Genomic DNA, 24,434 nt, shown 5'->3' with positions numbered 1-24,434 from the left:
TTGGAAATGAGGTTCTGCTTTTGTTTCCACAGAAGATGAGAAGCTGTGAATTTCTTCTAGGATAATATGGTTTGATCAAGTAAGAACCCCTGAGAGGTATCCAATAGTAGTGATGGCCCAGGTGATCCAACATGCAAAACAGTTTCAAGGCAACTGGCTGAGAGGATACAGCCTCGCTGACTACTACAGCCAAGATTTAATCATAATTCTAAATTTTCTTGTGGTCCCCATAAGGTTACTAATGTTCCCAATTAGGAGGACATAGTATAAAAAACACCCCCAAATTCTAAAAATATTGTTTATAAATGTTTATTTTCATTTAAAGTGGGTTGGTTATTGATATTTAATGGTCATAATCAATCTCTTTCTACAGAAAAAAAAGATATGTAATAGAAATAAATATTTTACATTGTATGGATTTTTGTTTATTGAATCAAATTTAAAGTCAATTTTGTTATACTAGATGTATATTTCTACTCTTGTTTAAGGTATTATGTTCATACAGCTCATTTAAATATGTCATGTATAGTTAAGAAATACAAATTCATAGTCATCTATAATAGCCAAACTTATAGTCATTTTAGTTAGATTTTTTAGATATGCAAAAACATATTTCAAATTAATAGGTAATCTCCAAACACTTCAAAGGCCTACAGAAAATTGTTTTTAAAATGCTTTAAGAACTTAGACTTTTCTCAACAGTAAGAGATGTCTGTTTCTGGAAGCACCAATTACTTCAAGAGGGTGATGGGCATTGAGTAAGCTCTTTGTGGAGTTTGCTTTCAATGTGGCAAGGCTAGCCATTTGAACAAGAAATGTTCTTGCCTGGACTGCTTAACAATATGCTATACAAACTGGACATGCAGGACCCACATGAAAATGACTGCTGAACTTGCCAAAACAAGGTAGAACAGTTCTTCAGGGTTCCTGCTTCATGAAAGAGTCTGCCAGACACAGAAGAAAGCAACTGATGAATTTTGCCAAAATAGTCAGGACATTCCTTTGTATTTCCTGCTTCACTGAGAAATCTGCCAGACACTCTAGGCTGAAGATGAATGATCCAACATTACAGAAGAACTTTGGGTAACTCTTAAGGCAGTCAGTTGTGTCTGCCATTTCTAGAGTTTTGAAAATTTCTTACAATACACTTTCAAGTTACTCAGGTAATATTATATTCTTCTGGAGTCTTTAATGAAGTTGAAGACTAGATAGTAACAATTATAGTTTTTTTAGTTATAATAAAATACAAGTTAGATATGAAACCTTACACTCACAAATATAGGATAGATGATAGGCTATTTTCTTTAATTTTGTCAAATACAAATAGACTAAATATTATAACTATAATTCTTACTTGATACCTGTCTTGTTATATGTAATTTCCCTGTGTTAAAGTTAAAACCTTCATTCTTAATTAGACAGAAAAGGAGAGATGATGCGGGATGCCCCTCTGTATGCTGTAAATATATTTTATAACTGTTAGTTAACAAAAAAGCTGATTTGGCTAATAGCCAGGCAGAAAAATGCCAGGCAGGAAATTCAGAGATTCAGGGAGAAAAAGGGTGGAGTCAGGAGATGCCAGCAGCCGCCACTGGAGGAGTAAGGTGCCAGGGCATTACTGGTAAGCCAAGGGGCACATGGCAATACACAGATTATTAGAAATGGGTTAATTTAAATGTAGAACTAGCCAGTAAGAAGCCTGAGCCATCAGTCAGTTTGTAGTTAATATTAAACCACAAACTTGCCATTTGTGAATAGCTGGTGGGAGAGAAATTTCTACTTACAAATTCCTTTCAAAAATTGTATCTAAAACACAACACAAGAGAGCCTCAAATCAGAATCCTATGCCTAGTTTGTGTTTTTATAGGATTGTGACAAACTAAAATGGTAGCTAAAGAAGATCAAGGGACTTGAGTATCTGTTATCTCTCATCCTTCTCTTAGTTCTCCTTTTATTCCACCCTCCTATTCCTGACTCCATTTCACTCTTTGTGTTCCCTATTCCCTTTATACCACTGCATTCTGTCTCCCCTCCTTTGAAACTCCTCGACCCCCATGGCTGCTTATTAATTTCTTGACCTCTATGGGCATTCCAAATGAAACACATATATACAAAGATTCAGACCATGCAACCACTTGTATTTTCTGTGTCTGAGTTACCTTACTCATAATGGTTGCTTCCAACACCATGTATGTACCTGATGATTTCATAATTTATTTTTCTTAACAGCTGAATCATTTTCCTTTGTGCAAATTAACCTAATTTTTATTATCCATTCATCAATTGATAGACTTCTAAGATGTTTTGATTTCCTGGCTATTGTGAATAGCATAACAATTAACATGGATAAACAAATATCTCTGTAGTAGGACACAGAGTCTTTGGGACACATGTCCAAGAATGGCATAGCCACATCCTATGGGAGATATACTTCTAGTTTTCTGCAGAAACTCCACACTGATCTCACTCTTCCTTCCAAGGCTAAGAGATCCCTAAAGAAGAAAGGGTGGAAAGCTAAAGAAGTAATTAATGACTACTTTGAAACTGTGTTTCCCAGATGCAACAGAGACATTTCAAGCATGAATTCACAGTGGCTATGACAGCATTCACAAATGTGGACAAGCTCAAGCACATAAAGCCACAGTAGCACACTCCTGGCTAAGGAACTATTGGCAACTGATAGCTGCCAGGAAAGAAGAATCCCAGGGTGTGGTGCCTGGCATGCAGACCACACTCCAGTGGATGGCCACACACCAAGGAAATATAGGCCTCAAAAATTAGAGCTAATGGGTTTCAAAGAAGGGGACATGGGTCTTGGAAGAGGGGTGAAGATGATAAAAATACATTGTATGGAATTCTTAAGTCCAACTGAGTCATGACATCTGTAAGTTCTCTTATTTCTCTGTTAAGTTTCTGTGTGGTTAACCTGTCCATTGGCAAAAGTGGGGTATTGAAGTCTCCTACTACCAATATATGGGGTTTGCTGTGTAATTTTAGCTTTAGTAATATTTCTTTTACATATGTGGGTACTCTTGTATTTGGGGCATAGATGTTCAGTGTTGAGACTTCATCTTGATGGATTGTTCCTGTGATGAGTATGAAGTGTCCTTCTCCATCTCTTCTGATTGATTTTATTTTGAAGTCTATATTGTTAGATATTGGGATAGTTACACTCAGTTGTTTCTTTGGTCTGTTTGATTGAAAATTTTTTCCCAGCCCTGTACTCCAAGGTAATGCCTGTCTTTGAGGTTGAGGTGTTTTTCTTGTATATAGCAGAAGGATAAATCTTGCTTTTGTAGCAATTCTCTTAGGCTGTGTCTTTTTGTAGGTGAATTGAGTCTATTGATATTAAGAGATATTAATGATCAGTGATTGTTAATTCCTGTTATTTTTTGGTGGTAGTGTTTGTGTGTTTCCCTTATTTGGGGTTTGCTGGTGTGAGGTTATCTGTTGCCTGTGTTTTTGTGGGTGCAGTTAAGTTTCCTTGGGTTGGAGTTATTCTTCTAGTACTTTCTATATGGTTGGATTTCTGGATAGGTATTGCTTAAATCTGGTTTTATTATGGAATATATTGTTTTCTTCATTGATGGTGATTGACAGCTTTGCTGAGTATAGTAGTCTGGGCTTGCATCCGTGGTCTCTTAGTGTCTGCAGCAATCTGTCCAGGACCTTCTGGCTTTCATGGTTTCCATTGAGAAGTCGGGTGTAATTCTGATTGGTCTGCCTTTCTATGTTACTTGACCTTTTGCTTTTGCTGCTCTTAATTCTTTGTTCTGTATGTTTTGCATTTTGATTATTATATGGCTAGGGGACTTTATTTTTTTGGTCCAGTCTATTTGATTTTCTGTAAGCTTCTTGTACCTTCATAGAGATATCCTTCTTTAGGTTAGGAAAGTTTTCTTCTGTGATTTTGTTGAATATTTTTTGTGCCTTTAAGCTGATATTCTTCTTCTATGCATATTGTTTTTAGATTTGGTATTTTCATAGTGTCTTAGATTTCCTGGATGCTTTGTGTTAAGAATTTATTGCATTTAATGTTTTCTTTGACCAGTGAATCTATTTCCTCTACAGTATCTTCAACTCCTGAGATTCTCTCTTCCATCTCTTGTATTCTGTTGGTTATGTTTGCCTCTGTAGTTCCCATTCATTTACCCAGATTTTCCATATCCAGAATTCCCTGGGTTTGTGTTTTCTTTATTACCTCTATTTCAGTCTTCAACTGTTTAACGGTTTGCTTCACCTGTTTATTGTTTTTTCTTGGTTTTCTTTGAGCGATTTATTAATTTCTTCTAATTTTTTGTTTGTCTTTCCTGCATTCCTTTAAGAGATTTTTTCATTTTCTTTTTAAAGGTCTCCATCATTCTCACAAAATTAAGTTAAAAATCATGCCCTTCTGCTTTTTCTGGATTAGGATGATCAAGTCTTCTTGTTTTATGACCAATGGGTACTGGTGTTATCATGTCGCCTTTTAGGTTGTTGGATGAATTCTTCCATTGGTGCCTATCCATCTCTTCCTTCAGTTAGTGCCAGCAGTGTCTTTGTGTTTTGGTTCAATCCTTGCAGTGGCTGTTTGTGTGTTTGGGAACTGTTCTTGGCCTGCTCTGTACTGTTGCTGTCTGTGTCTCAGGGGGCCACTGAGGTCTTTCTTGGTCCTCTGTCTTGGCCCACTCTCTTGGTTCACTTTCTTGGTCCACTCAGTACAGTCACAGCTTGTGCTTCAGAGCTCTTCTGAGGTTGCCTGGGAGGAGTGGGATAGGAGATTTTGGAGGTGCAGTGGAACTTGTAGCTTGCAGGATTCAATGGATGGTATGGGGTTGTTCAAACAGCTATCTGTAGGAACCTTGACTGCTGGCTGGCCAGAGAAGCAGAGGTAGGTGGGAGAGGGGCCCAGGGTTTTGCCTCAGTGTGGAGGGGCTAGAGAGTAGGGTATCCTGCCAAGTGGATGGTCGACCACTCACCTCTTGGTCCTCTCTGTGTAGTGTATGGAATCCTTACATAATTAATCAAATGCTTTAAAAAGGACAATTAAGGGAGGTATTCTGAGTTGGATTGTAGTTAAAGGTATTTGCCCAGTTCTGAACCAGGAGAACACTGTGTCCCGACTTCACAGGCAACCTTCCACAGAAGTGAAGGTATCTTGAAGCTCGCCAAGCCAACTATCTTATTCATTATCAGATATCCCTTATTTCCCATGAGCACTGGGCATCTTAGCAGGTAAATTAACTCAAGGAGCATTATTAATTTCATGTGCTTGAAGCAGAAGAGAATTCAGGGCAGTTTGGCTTGCCCCAGACAGTATGCTACAACCCAATTATAAGACAAGAGTGTATTTTTATGTGTCTCTGGGCTCAGTGTTTCTGTTCTTATTCACCTTGGCCTTAAAGTGCACTTTCAGTTTTGGAATCCATCTGTCATTAGGGAGAGAAGTGTCATTTGGTATCTAAATAGAGCTGAAGAGAATGGGAGACGATTCCAGCCTTCTCATGTCACTCCATGCTCTTAAAAGACAATTCTGTCTCTGCAAAGACATTAAAATGCACATTCTTTTCCAATTGTAATATTTAAACAACCGAAGCAGATTCCTATGATAATGTGTACAACAAGCCAAGACAGATTTGAGAAAACAAGAATGAGGATCACTATCCACATTCACTTTTCATATAGTGAAAAAGACGGATGTGAGGGAAAAGGGAGAGATGCCAGAAAATGGAATTGCCCCAGGGGCTAGTGAAACACAGATAAAAATAGCTAAAACAAAATTAAAACTGTCTTAATATTGAAATGTTGAGTAGCATGGCATTTTAGAGGTGTCCGTAGCCTCGACTGGGCTTTCAGGCAACACAATGGTTCTGTTCACCCCAAGGTGATCATACCTGGATCAGTTCCTGAGGTAGAGTGTCTAATTAAAATATGTTTGATGAATGGCTTTGGTGGCACTACTTTATGGTCATAGACTCTTAGCTGAATGTATCTTTCAGGTTAATTTCTCTCAGCCATATCCCATTTTGAGACCTCTTCCTTCACAACACTGATGTGAAAACAAGTCTAGAAAAGCCAGAGCTCTCGAAGCTATTTCTGTCAACAAGTATGTGTTGCAAGAAGACAGTATCCACGAGTGGAGCCTTCGCAGAACAGATGAAATGACCTGCTTAACCCTCCATTTTAAATGAACTTGGGCATAGTAGACCAAACTTTGTCATAGCATCCTGCGTTGAAAGGTACAGCTGTGGTTTGGAGTTAGAGATTTATTCTAATTTTAAATGGTAGGCATTCAGGAACTATAGCAGAGGTCAAATTATATGTCAAAATGGGTAGCACACATTGTACCAAAACGAAATCTCCCAGTTTCCACTTCTTCAGCACATGTGTGTGTGCAACTCACTGTGTGTCCAGCCCTGTCACAAGATGCTTTTCTTTACAGTCACTTATTTTGGTGTGTAGGGCTTCAGAATGGGAGTGAGCACCTGCTTGGTCCTTCTTGTAGAGACCAGAGGAAAACCTGCAGAGGATGGTTCTCTCCTTCTCCCAGGTGCAATCTGGGGCTCAAACTTGGGTCTTCATTCTTGGTGGCAGGTATATAGGCCTGCTGAGCCATCTCACATACCCACAGTTTCTTTCTTTCTTTCTTTCTTTCTTTCTTTCTTTCTTTCTTTCTTTCTTTCTTTCTTTCTTTCTTTATCTATCTATTTATTTATGTGTGTGTGTGCATGTGTTGTGTGTTGTGTGTGTGTGTGTGTGTGGTATTGATTGGGGGTGTGCCTGCATGTCACACAACTAGAGTGTAAATGTCAGAATGCAACTTTCGGAAGAAGATTCTCTCTACTAACCTTGTTGGGGCAGGGTCTCCCTTATTGTGTCTGCCATGCTGTGTATTTCAGGCTACCACATCTGGCTTTTTCAGGTGGAATCCAGAGGTTGTACTCAGGTTGTCTGACTTAAGGAGCACATTCATTTACCATGTGACTCCTCCTGCCAGCTCTATTTTTGGTTTTCTTAAATGTTAAGGAACAAATCATCATCTTGGGATACACTAATGAGAATCCATTTTCATCTAGGCTTACTGAAGTTTAGGAAAGCTCTCAGCACTCAAAGCTGACCACAGGAACTCCATAGGTAATAACCAGAGCTTATTGGAAACAAGCCAGTATCACTTAGTGCCCTACATAACAAGGTGTAGTCTCCTCAAAGAAATTGTCACTAGAGCTCTAGTGACAAACCTCATGATTCTCTCCAATAAGAATTACAGGATCATTTCATGTTTTAATGACTTACTGTGGACTAATTTGGTAATATTAGTAATTAAAAAGACAAAAGTTGCCTTTCCCAGAAAATGATGTTTTTGTTTGTGAGGTATTATCACAGCTGAGACCCAGAGAGGACAAAGAAAGACAATTTGTAGGCTAAGAACTATCAATTACTTTTTTGAGCTAGTTCTATATTTATGAGAGAACAGTGAAGACAGAGCAGGAACTCAACCTGTCCCAGCTTCTAGCAATTCAGCATAAGGCTGAGGTCAGGCTGAAACTCCGAGATGGTCCATTAGGTTCACCTCCCTGCACTGAAGCCAAGCTTTCATAAAACTGGCCCTGTGTCTTAAATGGTGGCCACTATATTTATTTTTAAATCAGGTTTCAGCCATGATACCACAGCTAAGAAAGTAACTGGCACACAAAATTAGACAAAGTGTATTCTGACCCTGCAGCTTCTCAGTTGTTGGAGATAATGCACCAGGGTGGTCCTAATTTCCTCTTTGTTCTAGAATCATGGACAGGAAGCCATACTAGTTAGTACCAAAAATCGTTTTATTTTTTCAATTCTTATTTTTTGTTTAATTTAAATTATGAATCTAAATAAAGCATGCAAAAAGTCAAACTTAAATTCTTAAGCCAATTTCTAACTCTATGTAAACAACATAAAGTCAGAACACCTTAACCCAGGTGACAGTGACGGTGGCAGTAGATGGAGGGGAGAGGGGATAGAGCAGTGATGGTGGCAGACCCAGGTGGCAGTAATGGTGGCAATAGATGGGACAGTGAGGCTGGCAACAGATGGGGCATTGTTTAACTTTTGGGCCAGAGATTCCAAATGAATCTGCAGGATGAAACTTCAGATGGTTGAAAATGTTGAGATCAGTGTCTTCAGTGTCTGCCCCAAACTGCTTGTATGTTTGTTTTGTTCTGTCTATATTCTTCTGTTGGGCATGTACTGTTTAGTAAAATGTGTTAGACACAAAATAAAAATAAAAAAAAAACAAATAAAGCCCTACTCTTGAAAATCTTGTTTCTAGAGGTGGCTTTCTGCAGTAAAGGTCAGAGACATCAGCGACAGAAACTGGAAGATGTGTGGGTGTGCACAAATAATGACACACAGAGGACAACACGAGAGAAACGAAACAAACTTGTTGTCAGGCTAGTGTGGTCCTCAGACGACCGTGTAAACACGTGTTGAGCATCCCCAATCTGAGATGCAAAAGCTTCTAAGTTTCAACATGATCCCAGAATGCAGAATTCTATACTATGAAATTTTGTTTCATAAAACTATTATTTTAAACATGTTCTCAAATATATTTAGTTTACGTATACGGTGTTTGTGAAACATACATGTTCAGGAATTTCATGTACAAACAGGTCTCCAAACACATTTCCAACTTGGGTGCATGCAAATCTTTCCAAATCTTAAAAATAAAACTCAAAGTAGGAAATATTTTTGGTCTGAAGCATTTCAGATAAGGGATTATTTAAACTATAGACCAATTTGCCTGGAATGTGGCTTTAGAGAAAAAAGAAATGGGGGGAAAGAGCTCTGCTCTACTTCTACACACCGTGGTACTCGTAGATTCTGGTACAGAAAGGGCCCCAGATTCTTCTGAGTTAGAGCTAGGAGACTGGGGACAGGATCCTCCTGAGAGCTAGAGACGAGAGAGGGCTACTCTTGTACATGGTCATTTCTTCATTTGAAAAAGGATAGATATAAATTGATTTCCGATTTCTTCCATATATAAATTAGCGTAACCTCTGGGCTGGGGATGGCCCCACAGCTAAGAGAGCACTTACTATGTTTACACAGGGGCTGAGTCTGGTTCCCAGCACCCACATCCAATGGCTCACAAACACCTGTAACTCCAGCTCTATACCTCTGGGAACTGTAGGAAGCTGGTACCAAATGCACTTACACACACACACACACACACACACACACACACACACACACACACACTCACACACACTTTTTAAAAATAAATAAACCTTTAAAAAACACCCTTCATTTAGTAGCTGATTATTTTAAGTTTGATTACGGGGCCTCACGCAGTGGAAGAAGTGAATGGGCGCCACACACTCACAGTAGCACACAGACACCTCACTCTCATTTGCTCATCAAATACACACAAAAGTGGTTTTCGTTTGTTTAGAGATGCTTTAATGGCACACAGGAAAGAGTCTCATGAGGGATGCTAGATTGTGCAGAGAAGAGATTTAAAGCCAGAGCAGACCTTGAATACAATCTAGCCTGTGCATCTCCAAGTTGAGGCATGATTTGAATCTTCTCAACGGAACTGAGCATGGAAGTGTTCGATATGAACTGGCCTGTGACTTTGAGCTGCCTTGTCAGTGAATCCTTCTGTAACCTGAATTCCAGAGGCACATGGAGGCCTGAGGCATGCAGAAGCTCCTGGATGCTCTGTTTGCTATGCAGAGGGAGAGACCTTTATTCCTCAAAACTGCTAAATATACCAAGAAGAAAAAAAATGAAAAAGAAAGCTAGCTTCCATATGCTTGGTTGGCCCCGCGAATCTCCCCAAATGTGTAAAATGAAAAAGATAGATAGAGTAGACAGCCGAATTTGGAGCCAGATTTCTATATCATATCACACTTCATAGTCATTCTGTGGATATTAGGATGTCAGTTTCAAAGGAAACCCATTATTAGCAAGAAATGGCAGGTGCTTTAAAGACACAGTAGCTGTTGACATTCGAAAGAAGGGAAGTGTAATTACATAATGCTCGCTGTGGGCTTCCCACGGAAAGGAATAGCCACTCCTCGTCAGTTCTCACCTCAGGTTCACCCACAACCCGCATACAGAACAGCGAAGGTCTCCAGGGACAGCCATTGTGGAGGCTACAAGGACAAACAAATTACCCCACCAGCCAGTTGGGAGGAGCCAGAAGGCTAGATTGCAAGTTCAATCATTGGGAAATAATAAACATGGACAATCTGCTGTTTTACTCTCTTAAACTTGTAGAGTGAAAGAGCATTTATCTAGATCATGAGGCATCAAAACCCCCTTTTCATCCATGAACAATACCATTGCAGTGTGGGGAACAGCCTGTCACTCGATGTAAGCCTGTCACCACGCACAAGCTTCCTTTCTAGAGAACCATTCACAAACATCTTTGTCATCTTGTTTCTGTGCATCTAATGTGCTATTTTAATTGTTTTTTTTTATTGAGCTATATATTTTCTCCACTCCTCTCCTTCCCTCTCCCCTCCCCTTCTGCCCTCTCCCATGATCTCCACGCTCCCAATTTACTCAGGATATCTTGTCTTTTTCTACTTTCCATGTAGATTAGATCTATGTATGTCTCTCTTAGGGTACTCATTGTTGTCTACGTTCTCTGGGATTGTAATTTATGGACTGATTTTCTTTGCTTTATGTTTAAAAACCACTTATGAGTGAGTACATGTGATACTTGTCTTTCTGTGTCTGGATTACTTCCCTCAAAATGATGTTTTTTAGCTCCTTCCATTTTCCTGAAAAATTCAAGATGTTGTTATTTTTATCTTCTGCGTAGACTCCATTGTGTAAATGTACTACATTTTCCTTATCCATTCTTGGGTCAAGAAGCATTTAGGTTGTTTCCAGGATCTGGCATGACAAACAATGCTGCTATGAACATAGTTGAGCACATGTCCTTGTGGCACGATTGAGTATCCTTTGAGTATATACCCAAAAATGGTATTGCTGGGTCTGGAGAAGGGTTGTTTCCTAATTTTCTGAGAAATTACCATACTTATTTCCAAAGCAGCTGTACCAGTTTGCACTCCCACCAGCAATGGAGGAGTGTTTCCTTTACCCCACAACCTCTCCAGGATAAGCTGTCATCAATGTTTTTTATCTTGGCCATTCTTACAGGTGTAAGATGGAATCTCAGAGTTGTTTTGATTTGCATTTCTCTGAAGACTAAGGATGTTGAACATTTCCTTAAGTGTCTTTCAACCAATTTAGATTCCTCTGTTGAGCGTTTTCTGTTTAGGTCTGTACTCCATTTTTATTATTGGGTTGTTTGTTCTTTTGATGACTGATTTCTTGAGTTCTTTGTATATTTTAGAGATCAGCCCTCTGTCCAATGTGGGGTTAGTGAAGATCTTTTCTAATGGGTTATTTTTACACGGTCATGACAAATTGGAGAATAAAAAATATACCACTCTTTGAATTGAGATGGTAAAAGATATATGACAGGCTTTGAATTTGGAGTCAAGAGTCTGACCCTTGAGTTTACCAGGAGAAAAGCTGTCTTGCCTCTTGGTCCTTGCTATTTGGTAATATGAACAAGAAAAGTTTTGGTGCCACCAGAAAACATCCTCCTGCTGCAACACTTAACAGTGTGCTCAGTCTTATTCACCTTCCTTCCTTTGGGTTCCTACTTAACTAAGTTGAGGATTTATTGCCGTGGTGGGGGTGGGGGCTGGGGTGTGTGTGTGTTTGAGACCAGGTTTCTCTAAAGCTTTGGAGTCTGTCCTGAAACTAATCTTGTGGACCAGGCTAGCCTCGATCAAACAGAGATCCACCTGCCTCTGCTTCCTGAGTGCTGGGATTAAACATGTGTGCCACCAGCGCTAGGCTATGGCTGAGGAGTTGTTATTGACCAATGGGAAAATGCACACTGCTTGGAATCACTGGGAATCCATTGGCATTGTTGTTCTATTTTGCTTTCTAAAATGTCTGTACTTTTAGTTTTTGCATAAATAAATATAGTCCCTCCCTCCTCTTCTCCCCTCTCTCTCTCCTTTCCTCCCTCCATCCCTTTCTCCCCCTCCCTTCCTCTCCCTCCCTCCCCTTCTCCCTCCCTCTCTCCCTCTCTCCCTCCCTCCCTCCCTCCCTCCCTCTCTCTCTCCCCTCCCTCTCTTCCTCTCTCTCTCTTCCTCTCTGTCTCTCTCTCTCCTTCTTAACATTAACACAGGTATGAACTACATCGTAATTATAGGCAATGGGAGGGAAGAGCATCCTAACCTTAGCAGTTCCACAATATAAAACCAATCATTGCTCTCAAAGTAATCTAGAAGAGCACATCCCAGAAAGATTAAAGAACACCCAACAGCAAAGAGATCAGGGTCCACTTTCAGGGTTCTATTCAAATCCTGGATGAACCTGGGCTTGCAGGCTTTTGAGTCATGTACTACCCGTTGCTTAGGTGATGATGCCTGAGAGCACTTATGGGGAGAGATGACATCCACTTCAGATTGTACGACACATGGTCACACACGTCGTTCAGATTTCTAGATGGCTCCTTTCTGCCCACACAAATGGTTCGTTGGGCCCCAGTGACCCTTTGATCCCACAACACCCAGACCCTGCCTTACCTCTTTCCTTTTCCGTTCTTCCTCCTTCCGTTTCTTCTCCTCTCTTATCTGGGCCAAGCGCTGCTTTTTGCGCTCCAACTCAGCTTTCAGGTCACTTTTGTCAGACATTTTTGCTGCCTTGGAGAAAAGGAGGGAGAGAAAGTGAGACTCTCTAAATAATCTTTTTGTGTTGCCGTTGCAAAATCACTCAAAAGGAAATGCAGCTTGCAAATGTGACTTGGGGGTAATAATAGGCTGTATTATTTAGTCTGTGCCGAAGAAGAGAAAAGCTTAGGTTTGGTCTAACTCTATGTGATTCTTTTCCTATTATGTATCCATAAATAACTAAAGAAATTTTATGTTGTCATCCGGGTTGAAAAAGAATAGCAATTCACTTCCAGGGGAGCAACACGCTTTCTGTAGAAGTTTCTTCACAGATGAACAAAAGGAGAGAGTGGGGATCAGACAGGAAACATCAGAAAGACAACTTCAAGTCTGATACTAATGGAGCAAATTCATCTCCACACTGTGCAAAGGAGCCCTATCCTGTGCCCTACTCAGATGTCTGTGGAATGGGAGAATAATCCTCCGTGGAGTTCAGGAAACTTTCATTTTGCTTAACATGACATGCATCCTGACATGCTAATTTTTTCTGTAAACTCCTCCCAGCTGTCACACTTAATTTCATCTCCCAAAGAACACTATTATTATAAATGCTCATTTGCATACTGAAGGCAATATTTCTTATTTTGGTACTGATCTTTCTCAAAGCAAAATGTGTGGATACACTCAACAAAAGGAGCTAAGCCTGTGTTGAATGCTTAGAAAAGTTTGTCCACAATTTAATTTATCTTTTTATAAAATACTTATTTCATGTGTATTATTGTTTTGCCTTCACATACGTGTTTTTTGAGTCTGCAGAGGACAAAAGGAGTTGCAGGTGGTTATGAGCTATGTGAGTTCCAGGACACGAACCTGGGTTCTCTGAAACAGCAGCGAGTTCCCTAATGGCTAAGCTATCGCTGCAGATCTGACGTTTAACTTTAACATTGCCCTGACAATGTTCATGATATTGGGGCCAGAAGCATTTTCACAAGCAAGAGGTTTGGAGAAGACTATTATCAGTTACCAATGACTATATGCTTTTCCATCTTTCTTCCTGGAAGCAAGCAAGGCAGAAACCTGCAGAGCTGAAGGCTGTGCAGACACTGCATGGTGGAACCTAAAGTCATGCTTTCATGTACTACACACACCCAAGCCCCAAGTTTAAACTTAGAGTAACCAACCAACCAACAAATAAATAATAAAGTGCCCAACCAACCAACAAATAAATAATAAAGATCTGGGGTATAGACCAAAGTGAGCATACTGCAGTTAGCAGAACTTGAACTGGATTCCAAAAATATCAGGGAGTCACAAATGAAGGGAAACAATGGATGCGCAACGATGTGGGAAAGGGAGAAGCCTGGAGGGGGATGGGTACAGGAGAGGCGAGGAATCCAGATAAGGAAATAGAAACTTCAACGTGTGTGTGTGTGTGTGTGTGTGTGTGTGAGAGAGAGAGAGAGAGAGAGAGAGAGAGAGAGAGAGAGAGAGAGAGAGCCTGGGAGAAGGAGAAAATGACTTCTATTTGATGCAGTAGACCAATCAGAACAGCTTTCTGAGAGGGCTAGTAACAAACCAGAAAAAAGAGGAGTTTGCTCAAGCCTATGTGACAATAGGAGCAGACACTAGAAATTAGGCTCCTGCTGGGAGACTGGTGCCAGCATCATCTGCTGCACCTGCACTGGGGAGGAAGTGGAATCAGAGGCGGTGGTCCAGGCTGTGGCTTGCACAACCAGTGAATGGAGCCCTTTATTTGGGGGGCCTGAGTAATATGTAGAAGAGGAAAATTCTATACAACGATTTAGCTTTGAGAAAACAAAGAAGATGGCACAGATACTGGAAGGAGAAGACCAAAATTGAAACATCAAATAAAAATGTGTTTAATCTGTGCACAACAGCCCACAACCTTTGAGCATGCTGGCATCTGGGTACCAGTGGACAGAGATCATAGGCACACAGCCGATCTGGGTACCAGCGGGCAGAGATCATAGGCACACAGCCGATCTGGGTACCAGCGGGCAGAGATCATAGGCACACAGCCGATCTGGGTACCAGCGGGCAGAGATCATGGGCACACAGCTGATCTGGGTACCAGTGGACAGGGATCAGAGTCACACAGCCAATGCATCAAAATGGAGTCCAGTGGCAAAAGCTCTGTATAAATCTTTTCCCTTCACCTGTACAGGACATAAAACCAAAGCCACAAATCCATAGCCGTGTAGGTAGACTGAGAAGGAGAGCAGAGAGGAGGTGCCCGCCCAAGTGATAGCTCCAACTGATAGCCCACACGGTGAAGCGAGGATCTAAACTTACAGTTTTTCTTATCATTACTCTTCCTTTCTTTGTTTGAAAAGTGACAGAATTAACAAAAGTGAAGTTTTCAGTGAAATATTTGCAGCTAACAATGTTCAACAGCAAAGTGCGGGATGCCTGGCAGGCAAAGGAATGGCACTATTTACAGAAGCTGTCTGAGAAGTTACCTCACTTAGCCAATGGGAACTAATTCATTGTAATTGATGTGGTTGAAATCTTTCTTTGGTCAAAAGAATAATATATAAATATGAAAAGTCACTGCTCTGAGCGGTGGCTCTGCTGGTCTAAGCTGAAACAGACGGGAGAGCTCACATCTCCCCTTCTCCATCGCCTCCCAACTATCTCCTATGTTCTCCTAGGCAAAATGGTCTAACACCACTTCAGCTACATATTACCTTCCTCTGGAACAGACTGCATTCTAGAGCACTCTTTATCGGTTGTGATCTTTTTCTTTATTAACCTTCTTCTTGGAGAATTTCCTGTATACACATACACATATGCAAAATACATATATACATATATAAACATGCATACATGTACATATGTAATACATGCTGACTACTCATATACACACATATACACACACATGTACATATATAACACATGCTGACTACTCATGTATACGTACTCATGTACGCATATGCACACACATGTAAATATGTAATACATGCTGATTACTCATATGTACACACATATGCGCACACATGTACGTATATAATATATGCTGATTAGTCAGTCGAATTTCCCATCTTCTTTTATTTCTTGCCCACCCTATGTCAACAACCCTTCCCTCCTCCTTACAATTTCTTTCTCAACTTCACGCCTCTTTCTTTGTTTTATGACCCACTGGTTTTAACTAGGAGTGTCGCTGTGACCAAGACTTTGGAATTATCCACTGGGATCTGCTGGGATCTGCTGGGATCTGCTGGGATCACGAGTATGTACACAGCTCAAGACACTGACTCTCCCTTAGACACCAGGAGTAACTAACAGCTCACCAGGGAGGGGGAGGATGTCCCAGGAGCTCATCCCCAATCCGTGACTGACTATTGACAGGTTTAGTTTTATGCAGGCCACTACAGCCTCAAAGTTCAGTCACAAGAGGAATCAGCTTGTCTCCTCCGCAAGGTACAGGCTAAGAAGGCAGCAGGAGCAGGCAGGCAGTGGGTGTGTCTGATGATGCTAATTGCTAATGTTAACATCTAAGCTGTAGAAATAATGTTATCCAGACAGCACAAAAGACATGGAAGAGATTTACAGAGTGCATTAAGCAGGCAAGTTCAAAAGCTCATTTCCTTTAACCGTAGTGAATCCGCACTGTAGAAGCACATAGCTCCAGAGGACCTGACTACTTATTGATTTTTTGGACCCATTCCAAGCCAGTTACTTAGCATTAACCCCAAGGGGAATAAGAAATTTCAATGGAATAAAGGGTTTGAAAGGTGCGTAGTTTGGAAAAGGAATGGGTCTTCCACGGTGGCTTAAACACAGCGTCAGCACTGACCTCTGCAGGATTTCCTTGTCAGCGCCACCCTCTAGCTCTCCTGCACATCAGTGGAACAACTGTGCTTAGGAGGAGGCATGAAACTTGAGGTGTGTGAGCAAAAGCGCCCATGGAAACTGACATTCTCAGTGCAAAAAATACAAAGCACACTAGAGCTGATCCTGTTGGAGAGGTGCAGGTAAGCTCTCCCTGAGGTCACGAGAGCAGGAGAGATGACTCTGCCTCTCCCTCATATGCCATATGGTTGCATGGGTAAGGAAAGATGCCCCCTCCCACCTCTTGCCACCTGCAGCAGTTGGGAGAGCTGGCCCTGCCCCTCACTAACTGCAGCATTCAGCAGAGTGGGCTCTGCATCTTTGGAGCTGGGCCTGATGCTGTGGTGTGGTGAGCTGCTCCTGAGGGCACGACAACAGGAGAACTGGCCCTGCTCTTTGCTGTCTGGCACTGAGTGAGCTGGCTGGGACAGTGTTGAAGAGCTTGCCTGGGTGGCGACAGAAAGCTGGAGGGGTGACCAACTCAGCTACCACCCAAGTCCAGAACTAGAGCTTAGAAGTTAGCCTACCCTAACATCCTCCTCAACTTGAACTGCTAGAGCATTCCATGGAGCTGGCCTGCAGACCCAAAGCTGCAGGACCTCCATGCCATCAGGTAACAATGGGATATTCAAGATGAGTCCTGGGGAGGGGCCCAGGATCAAGAGTGTGACAGAAGCCAGAGGTCTCGAACCAGACCACTGGCCACTGGCTCATGTCATGGACTCTTACAAGGACTAAATGGTATACTGTGCTCACCACAGCTACCACATCGAGATTCTTTTTTGGTTTTTTTTTTTTTGTTTGTTTGTTTTTCTTTTTTTTTCTTTTTGTTTTTTTGAGACAGGGTTTCTCTGTGTAACAGTCCTAGCTCTCCTGGAACTAGCTCTTATGTGAGTTCAGGCTGGCCTTGAACTCACAAAGATCCGCAGTCTCTGCCTCCCGAGTGCTGGGATTAAAGATGTGTGCCACCACCGGGTGGCTTGTGTTTTGGTTTTTCTTTTCAGGTTTAATTTATTTTGGGAGTGGTGCAAGGACAGAGGGCAGATGCAAAAGGGTGGGGAGATGGATGGGAATGGGATGCAAGATGTGAAATCCACAAAGGATCAAAAAAAAAGTTTATAAAACCCAGAAAACAAAAAATACAAGTCGAAGCCACCATGCCACCTATTGTTCTCTTCACACACCTGAGAAGCTGGTGTTTTTCATTTGCAGAGGTCAGGAAGGCAGATCATACATATCTCTGAGAACAGGTTTTCCCCAGTTAATCATGGCATATTCTATATTCTCCCAACTATTATCCAGTCCATTACTTGCCTCCAGTGGGTTTAGGGCCAATCGCTGCCGAGTTTCACTCAATTCCATCCCTTCTGGGATCAACCAATGCACCTCCCCACGTGTGCCTGCTCTGATCTCCATAGGAGAATTCCATAATCTCATCTCCTCTCACATCAGAGTCTCTCATAATGTACTCTTTTTCACTTGTGTACATTGCCTAATGCATCCCTCCCATAATCCTCAACCTCCCACAGTGGATCTCTCACCCCGAAATCTTCTATATAATAAAAGCATCACTATACTGGAACACAATGCCTACCTCACCTTTTCTGTTTCTTCATCCACCTAATGAAGCTGACTCCAAAACAGACAATTCAAAATTCCTCTGCTCCATTTCCTCTGGATTCCAAACACCAGTCACACCCCATCAGACCTTTTCATGTCCCAACAGTCCCAAATGCCTTCGTGTTGTTCCTGGGTTGGTTCCTCTGCTCCTGCTTTATATTCGGTCTCACTCAACTCCACGCACCCTAGCCTTGGACTCAGTTCTTATCATTTTGGTCTCTGTCAATGGGAACAGCAAACTGCCAAGCTTTTGATCACAATTAATATAAGTAAAGAGCTTACAATGCCTGACAAATATTAAACACTCACAGGACTTTGTTTCTCTTCAGCCAGGGCTCTTTCATTCCCTCCACAGTGCTGGATGGTTGATGTCAACTTGACACAAGCTAAAGTCCTTTGACAGGAGGGAACCTCAGTTAAGAACTGTTTTCATAAGATTGGGCAGTAGGCAAGCTCGAAAAGGATTTTCTTAGTGATTGACAGGAGAGGACCCAGCCAGCCCACTATGGGTGGTGCCATCCCTGGGCTGGTGGTCCCGGCTTCTATAAGAAAGCAGACTGAGCAAGACATGTTGTGCCAGACAGTAAGCAGCACACAACCATGGTGTCTACATCAGCTCCTGCCTCCAGGTTCCTGCCCTGTTTGAGTTCCTGTTGTGACTTCCTTCAGTGATGATGAGCAGTGGTGTGGGAGCGTGAGCCAGACACACCCTTTCCTTCCTTCAGTGATGGACTAAGGTGTGGGAGCCTGAGCCAGATGCACCCTTTCCTTCCTGAGTTGCTCTCTTCACTGTGTTTCATCACAGCATCAGTTCTTCAACTAAGACATCAACTTCACTGTATTTCTATTATTATTACTATTATTGTTACATTACTACTATGTTATTAGTAGTATTATTTTCATGACAATCCAATCCCACACCACAAATTCCAGTCTAATCCATCATTCAGTGCTCCCAACAAACACTTAGGAAGCATTGCTAGGAGAGTAGGTCACACATTACAGGCTCAGCACATTACTGAGTTAATATCAGAAGCCTACGAGCCAGGGGAGTCAACATGTGTGCCTGAAAGCCCAAGTCGTTTCAGAGGAAACAGAAAGACCTCTATCTGCAAGAGACGACAAAGTGAAGCAAAAGCAGAGGGTTGGTAGGAGGCATGACACAAAGGAAAAGTTTTTTCAAACCTTAAATGCATTACTCTCAAATGAATTACTCTTCTATGAACCTAGGACTTAGAAAAGAATATGGACAGATAGCCTACTCTGAACTACCCACTTGCCCCCAGGGAGCATGAGTTTCAACAGCAGACAGAATGGGAGAAGAGGGAATGAGAAAATGAGAAAATTAAAGAAAGGAAAAGGTAGACTGAGGGAGGAAGGCAAGTACAGTCGCGGTCATGACTCTTTGCAGCCGCCCTGACATCTCATGCACAGTCTCAAATCCCTCCACATCCACAGGGAAACGCAAACCTTCTGCATATCTGAACTCCAAGAATAAGACCCGGCCCTCTCGGGTTCCCAGTTGTTCACCACACCACAGTCCATTCCTACTTAAAGCCAAACTCCTGCAGGAGAAGCCACAGGGTTAGCTTTGTTTACACAGCTGCTCAGTAACAGCCCCTCCCAAGACTGGGCTTTTGAACAATACTGATCTCTATTTCTTTGGTCGTCTAGGTTGGCAGCAGCTGCAGATTCCATCTCTAATGCTAGCATACTCAAATGTATTTTTAAGTTTAAGGTCGGAATTCTATAAGCTTTAAGTCACTGCATGCTGTTGCCAAATGCACTGAAAAAGCACACAACCATAAGTTCTCTGCCCCGTCCCCCGAAAGCAGTTGCTCGCATCAGGTCTTCACTACCAGCGATTGGACTTCCCATCTGCCACTAGGAACGCAGAGGAAATACGGTAGCTCACAGGCTGTTTTAACCTGCTTGCTTTCTCATGAAGTATAGTTCCTTCCTCAGGGAGAGCAAACTAAGAGCCCATACAAACCAGAAACGTTACTCAATTTTCACAGCTGCATCTCAGAGATATCTCAGATGGGAGATGACTGGTATAAGACTTGCAAAGGACATTTGGTATTTTGTAGCTAGACATAGATCTCAGAGCCTTGCCCACGGTAAGAAAGTGCTCTGTCATGCCCAGCTCTACTTTCTAAAGTAGACACACATGTCCATGGAGGCCAGAGGATAGGATCTGGGTCATTTCTTCAGTACTCTCCACCGTTTTCCAGAGACAGGGTCTGTCTACCAGCCTGAGATTTAGCAAGTACGCTATGCTGGCTAGCCAGGGAGCCCAAGGGATCTGTCTGTCTCCACTGCTTGAGCTGTGGGATTACAAGCACATTCCTTCATGTCGAGCCTTTGGTGGTGGTGATATTTTTTAGTATGAATTCAGGAAATTGAAACTCAGGTCCTCAAGACAAGCACTTTATCAACCAAGTTACTTTCGTAGCCTGTTTTTTAGATTTTTACGCCCATCAGTAGACTATGAAAATACTAACAATATTTATTTCATAATAGGACAATATTCATGCCTATACTGTACAAGAGAAGTTCTCAGATATTCTCTGTACCTGTTTATACCCTTCTTATAAATTGGTCCTATAAATTATCAGGTACCTTAAAAGACTTTTTGTCATATCTGTTAACAAAAACCATGTTAACCGCTAAAGCTAATACAATTTACATATTCTTAATTATTAATTTTAGGACAATAAACATTCTTATTTTAAAAACCTTTTATACAAAAAGTAGTACAAAGAGCGTGACAGCTTTACATTTTCACATATCTTTTAAATATTTAAACAGAAATCAGATGGGCTCTTATGGTTGCTTCTGTGCAGTCTGTTGTGATGTGCTATTTTAGTTGAGGGATATGAAGAAAATCTGGCCTCACATAAATATGCAGTCTGAGGAAGGAAGATCCCAGCAGCCTCTCCAGGTAATTGTGGGCTTTCCTGGGCTTTACACCAAAAGCCAACAATTAGCATGGTCCCTCGAAGGTCAGCTGCAATGTGCACAGAAGCGACATTAATCAATGGATGTTGTGTGCATGGAACTTCTGTTACATTAAAACCCACTGGTCTATCTTGCATGTTGAACTAATCTTTTTAGCAATATGTGATTTTCTTAAGCCACACAATACTTATTTGATAAAAAGTCAATAATTAGAAAATATTGAACTTATCAAATTCCCCAAGTTGCTGGAATATTTCATCATATAATATCCAAAAATTAAATTAAATAATGTTACTATCAAAGTCTTCATAAAACTCTGCAGGTATTGTAAAACTCTCAAGTTCATGGTGGTAGTGGCAACTAAAAACTCCCCTTAATTTAGCCCAAATTTTTCATTAGCAAAAAATATATACAGCTGTGCTCTCATAAAAACAAGCTCATGAACTGATTTTAGAAAGACATCTCACCAAACCCAGGGTCTTGCATATGCCATGTGTTTGTATTATCTACGCCAGGAAAGAGTGTTACTGCCAGGCAAGGGCATTACTACCTCACTCCATCCCTAGTACTGGAAAGGGTGCCTTGCTGCTTAACTGGAGTAGGCAAGTGCGAAATTTTTTTTTTTTTTTGGTTTTTCGAGACAGGGTTTCTCTGTGGCTTTGGAGCCTGTCCTGGAACTAGCTCTTGTAGACCAGGCTGGTCTCGAACTCACAGAGATCCGCCTGCCTCTGCCTCCCAAGTGCTGGGATTAAAGGCGTGCGCCACCACCGCCCGGCGTAGTGCGAAATTTTTAATATTTAGTTCTGTGGGAACATTTCCTCAAGGACCTCAGCTTCCCTACCTACTGGTTTTTATTCCATGTTCTGAGATCACTGATTTTTCCCAGTATTTCTAAATCATTTTAGTTTGTCGAACTCTTGAATGCCCAAATTTATAGTCTTTCAGTTTCTGTCTCAAAGGAAAACAAATAGTACTTATGAAAACAACAGGCAATGTTTTGAACTCATGATTCACACAACCATAGCAAGGCTTTTTCTTAAGATGATCACTAAACATTGGTGGCCGCAGCAATTTTTCTTTCTGTACATTTTCGTGGCCACACAAAGAGCAAAAGTTTAGGAATATTAGTATCTGTTGTGCTCATAAAGGACAATATTAGGCACACAGAGTTTCTTTTTAAGAAATGATTATGTAGTAGTAATAGAGTTTGCTACCATCACCAGTGATGCTATACCTTTGTCCTGAATTATACTTAGACATACAATCATATTTAGGCAATTAAACTCAAGATTTCTTTTAAATCCTCCTTGCAAATATCAACACAATAAAAAAAATGACAGACAGCATCTTAGCATTATTATGGAAATAGCTTTGCCACTTAAGGTGGTAAATGTGTGTTCGAGCCTGAAAGGATCCCCAAGCTGCACTCCTATTTAACCTGTGGAGTTCATTCTCACACTTACAGAGACATTTTCTTAAAATGTCATTATTTAAGACAGAACACTAAAGAACAAATCTGAGCTCTTTTTTTTTTTTTAAGGGAAAGACTAAGTGAAAGACACAGAAGTAAAATGGCCAACCACAGAAATACAGATTGGATACAGGAATTCTACAACAGCGAACTATTTAGAAATACCAGGAAATTTATGAGCTCTGACACATACCGTGGAGAGTAATAGAGCGAGGGAGGATAAGGTCTTGAGACACATTTCCCAAGAAACTGCATGTGAAAGATGTCTCACTTGCTACAGCCAAGAGGTGTGGATATGAACCAAGAAACTGCTTCGGGGTGAGATGTAGCTCCATGGTAGAGTTCTTGCCTACTTGAGTCCTAGATTCTACTCCAAAGACCTAAAGAAAAAAATTGTCTCCATTCCTCCTCATTGCCCATCTCCCCAAGTGTACACACACACACACACACACACACACACACACACACACACAAAGCAAAAGAAAACTCTTCTTTAAAGGCTTTTGAAGTGGATGCTATTTAGTCTATTTTTATAGTTCAATCTTTCTATCACTCTGTATCACCTCCTCATGGCAGAACATGGGAATTACAATGAAAGTCATTGCTGGTGAAATTTGCAGGCACATCATCAAAACCAATGTTGGGTTGTCTGAAGAAAAACATGAGTTTTATCTATTTTGGGAGACTCTAGTTTCATCAACAGATGACTACTAGAGAAAAACTAGCACATTTCAACATATACAGAAAATTTTAAACCTCCATATTGAGTTTCTTTATACCTCCTAACTTTATTCATGTTAAGTTCTTAACTAGGAAATGAGGCAATAGTTTCAAAGTAAACCTTTCTTTCTTCATGATAAAGTTTTGAGTTATATTTATGATTGTCATGTCTGTGTACTGCCACTAGCCCTTCTTTCTTTTTTCCTGATTCTGAACAGCCAAATTGCCTCCTTAAGCAGAAATCTGAGCATTGGAAATTGCACTACATTAAATAGGAGAGACTCAAGCACTCAGCACAGAGGACCATTATACTAGAGAGCAAAATCAATCCGTAGGGAATCTCTCCTCATCTAGTTAACAGAGTCGGAATGAGAGCTCTTAAATCTTAAAGGACTCCAAAGCCATTGTTATCTTTGCCAAAAAGTTAAAAAATCTCTGTTTTATTTCTGACCCCTACAGTGCATTTCATTAATTTAGAGATTCAACATGATTCTCTTTGAAAAAGGAATTGTCCCTTAATTAAGAGAATCAGCCATTCATATCTTAGAGTATCTCCCCTCAGGAAATGCTTAGATAATATCAAGAGTCCTCAGAAAATGAGAATCTCAAATAAAATTTTTGAATGAATACAAAACCAGACATAGAACAGTTTGGACAACTATAGGGAAGTATTGTAGAATTGTATCTAGTAAAATTGGTGCAGAAAAAGAACAAGAAAATGAAATCACAAGTAAGAATGTGAGAGTCCTCTAGACACTATCAAAAGGAAAATCATCAGGAAGAGAACAGGCTTTGCTAAAGGATTCTTAGATCAAAACATCTGGAAAGTCTGAGTCACCTGCCATGGTCAGTTATCTGGCCAAGTAACCAAACCAACAAGCCAAGCAGCACTACACTTTACATAATAGGGAAGTACATCTCTCTGGTCCTTGAGATTCTCATCAGTATAAACAGAAGAAACTTCTAACCTAAGTCCTCTCAGGAAACACATGAGAAGAGGCAGTTTCTCCAAAAATCATTATATAAGTTTCATCTGGAACTCAGCATCACACTCGACCTAAAGTAGGCATCCAAAATATACATGTCAATTAGGTTAAAGGTGCCTCTTGCCTACTGGCTTCTATGTTGTTATCTTTTATAGAGTAGGT

General features: G+C 41.0%; 1 protein-coding gene across 1 annotated transcript in view; it reads right to left on the bottom strand.

Moving 5' to 3' along the window:
- The window catches only part of Dync1i1 (dynein cytoplasmic 1 intermediate chain 1), a 320,890-nt gene that overhangs the window by 278,259 nt on the left and 18,197 nt on the right, over positions 1-24,434 (bottom strand). Inside the window, exon 2 of the mRNA XM_038318765.1 lies at positions 12,579-12,695. Within this exon, the coding sequence (XP_038174693.1) occupies positions 12,579-12,686 (108 nt within the window). The 5' untranslated portion in view covers positions 12,687-12,695. The remainder of the gene's footprint in view (positions 1-12,578; positions 12,696-24,434) is intronic.

The sequence above is a fragment of the Arvicola amphibius genome, chromosome 2 (genome assembly GCF_903992535.2).
Source record: "Arvicola amphibius chromosome 2, mArvAmp1.2, whole genome shotgun sequence".
In the NCBI taxonomy this organism is placed as follows: Eukaryota; Metazoa; Chordata; class Mammalia; order Rodentia; family Cricetidae; genus Arvicola; species Arvicola amphibius.
The sequence above is the reverse complement of the archived record's forward strand: the minus strand, read 5'-3'. Positions and strand labels throughout refer to the sequence as shown.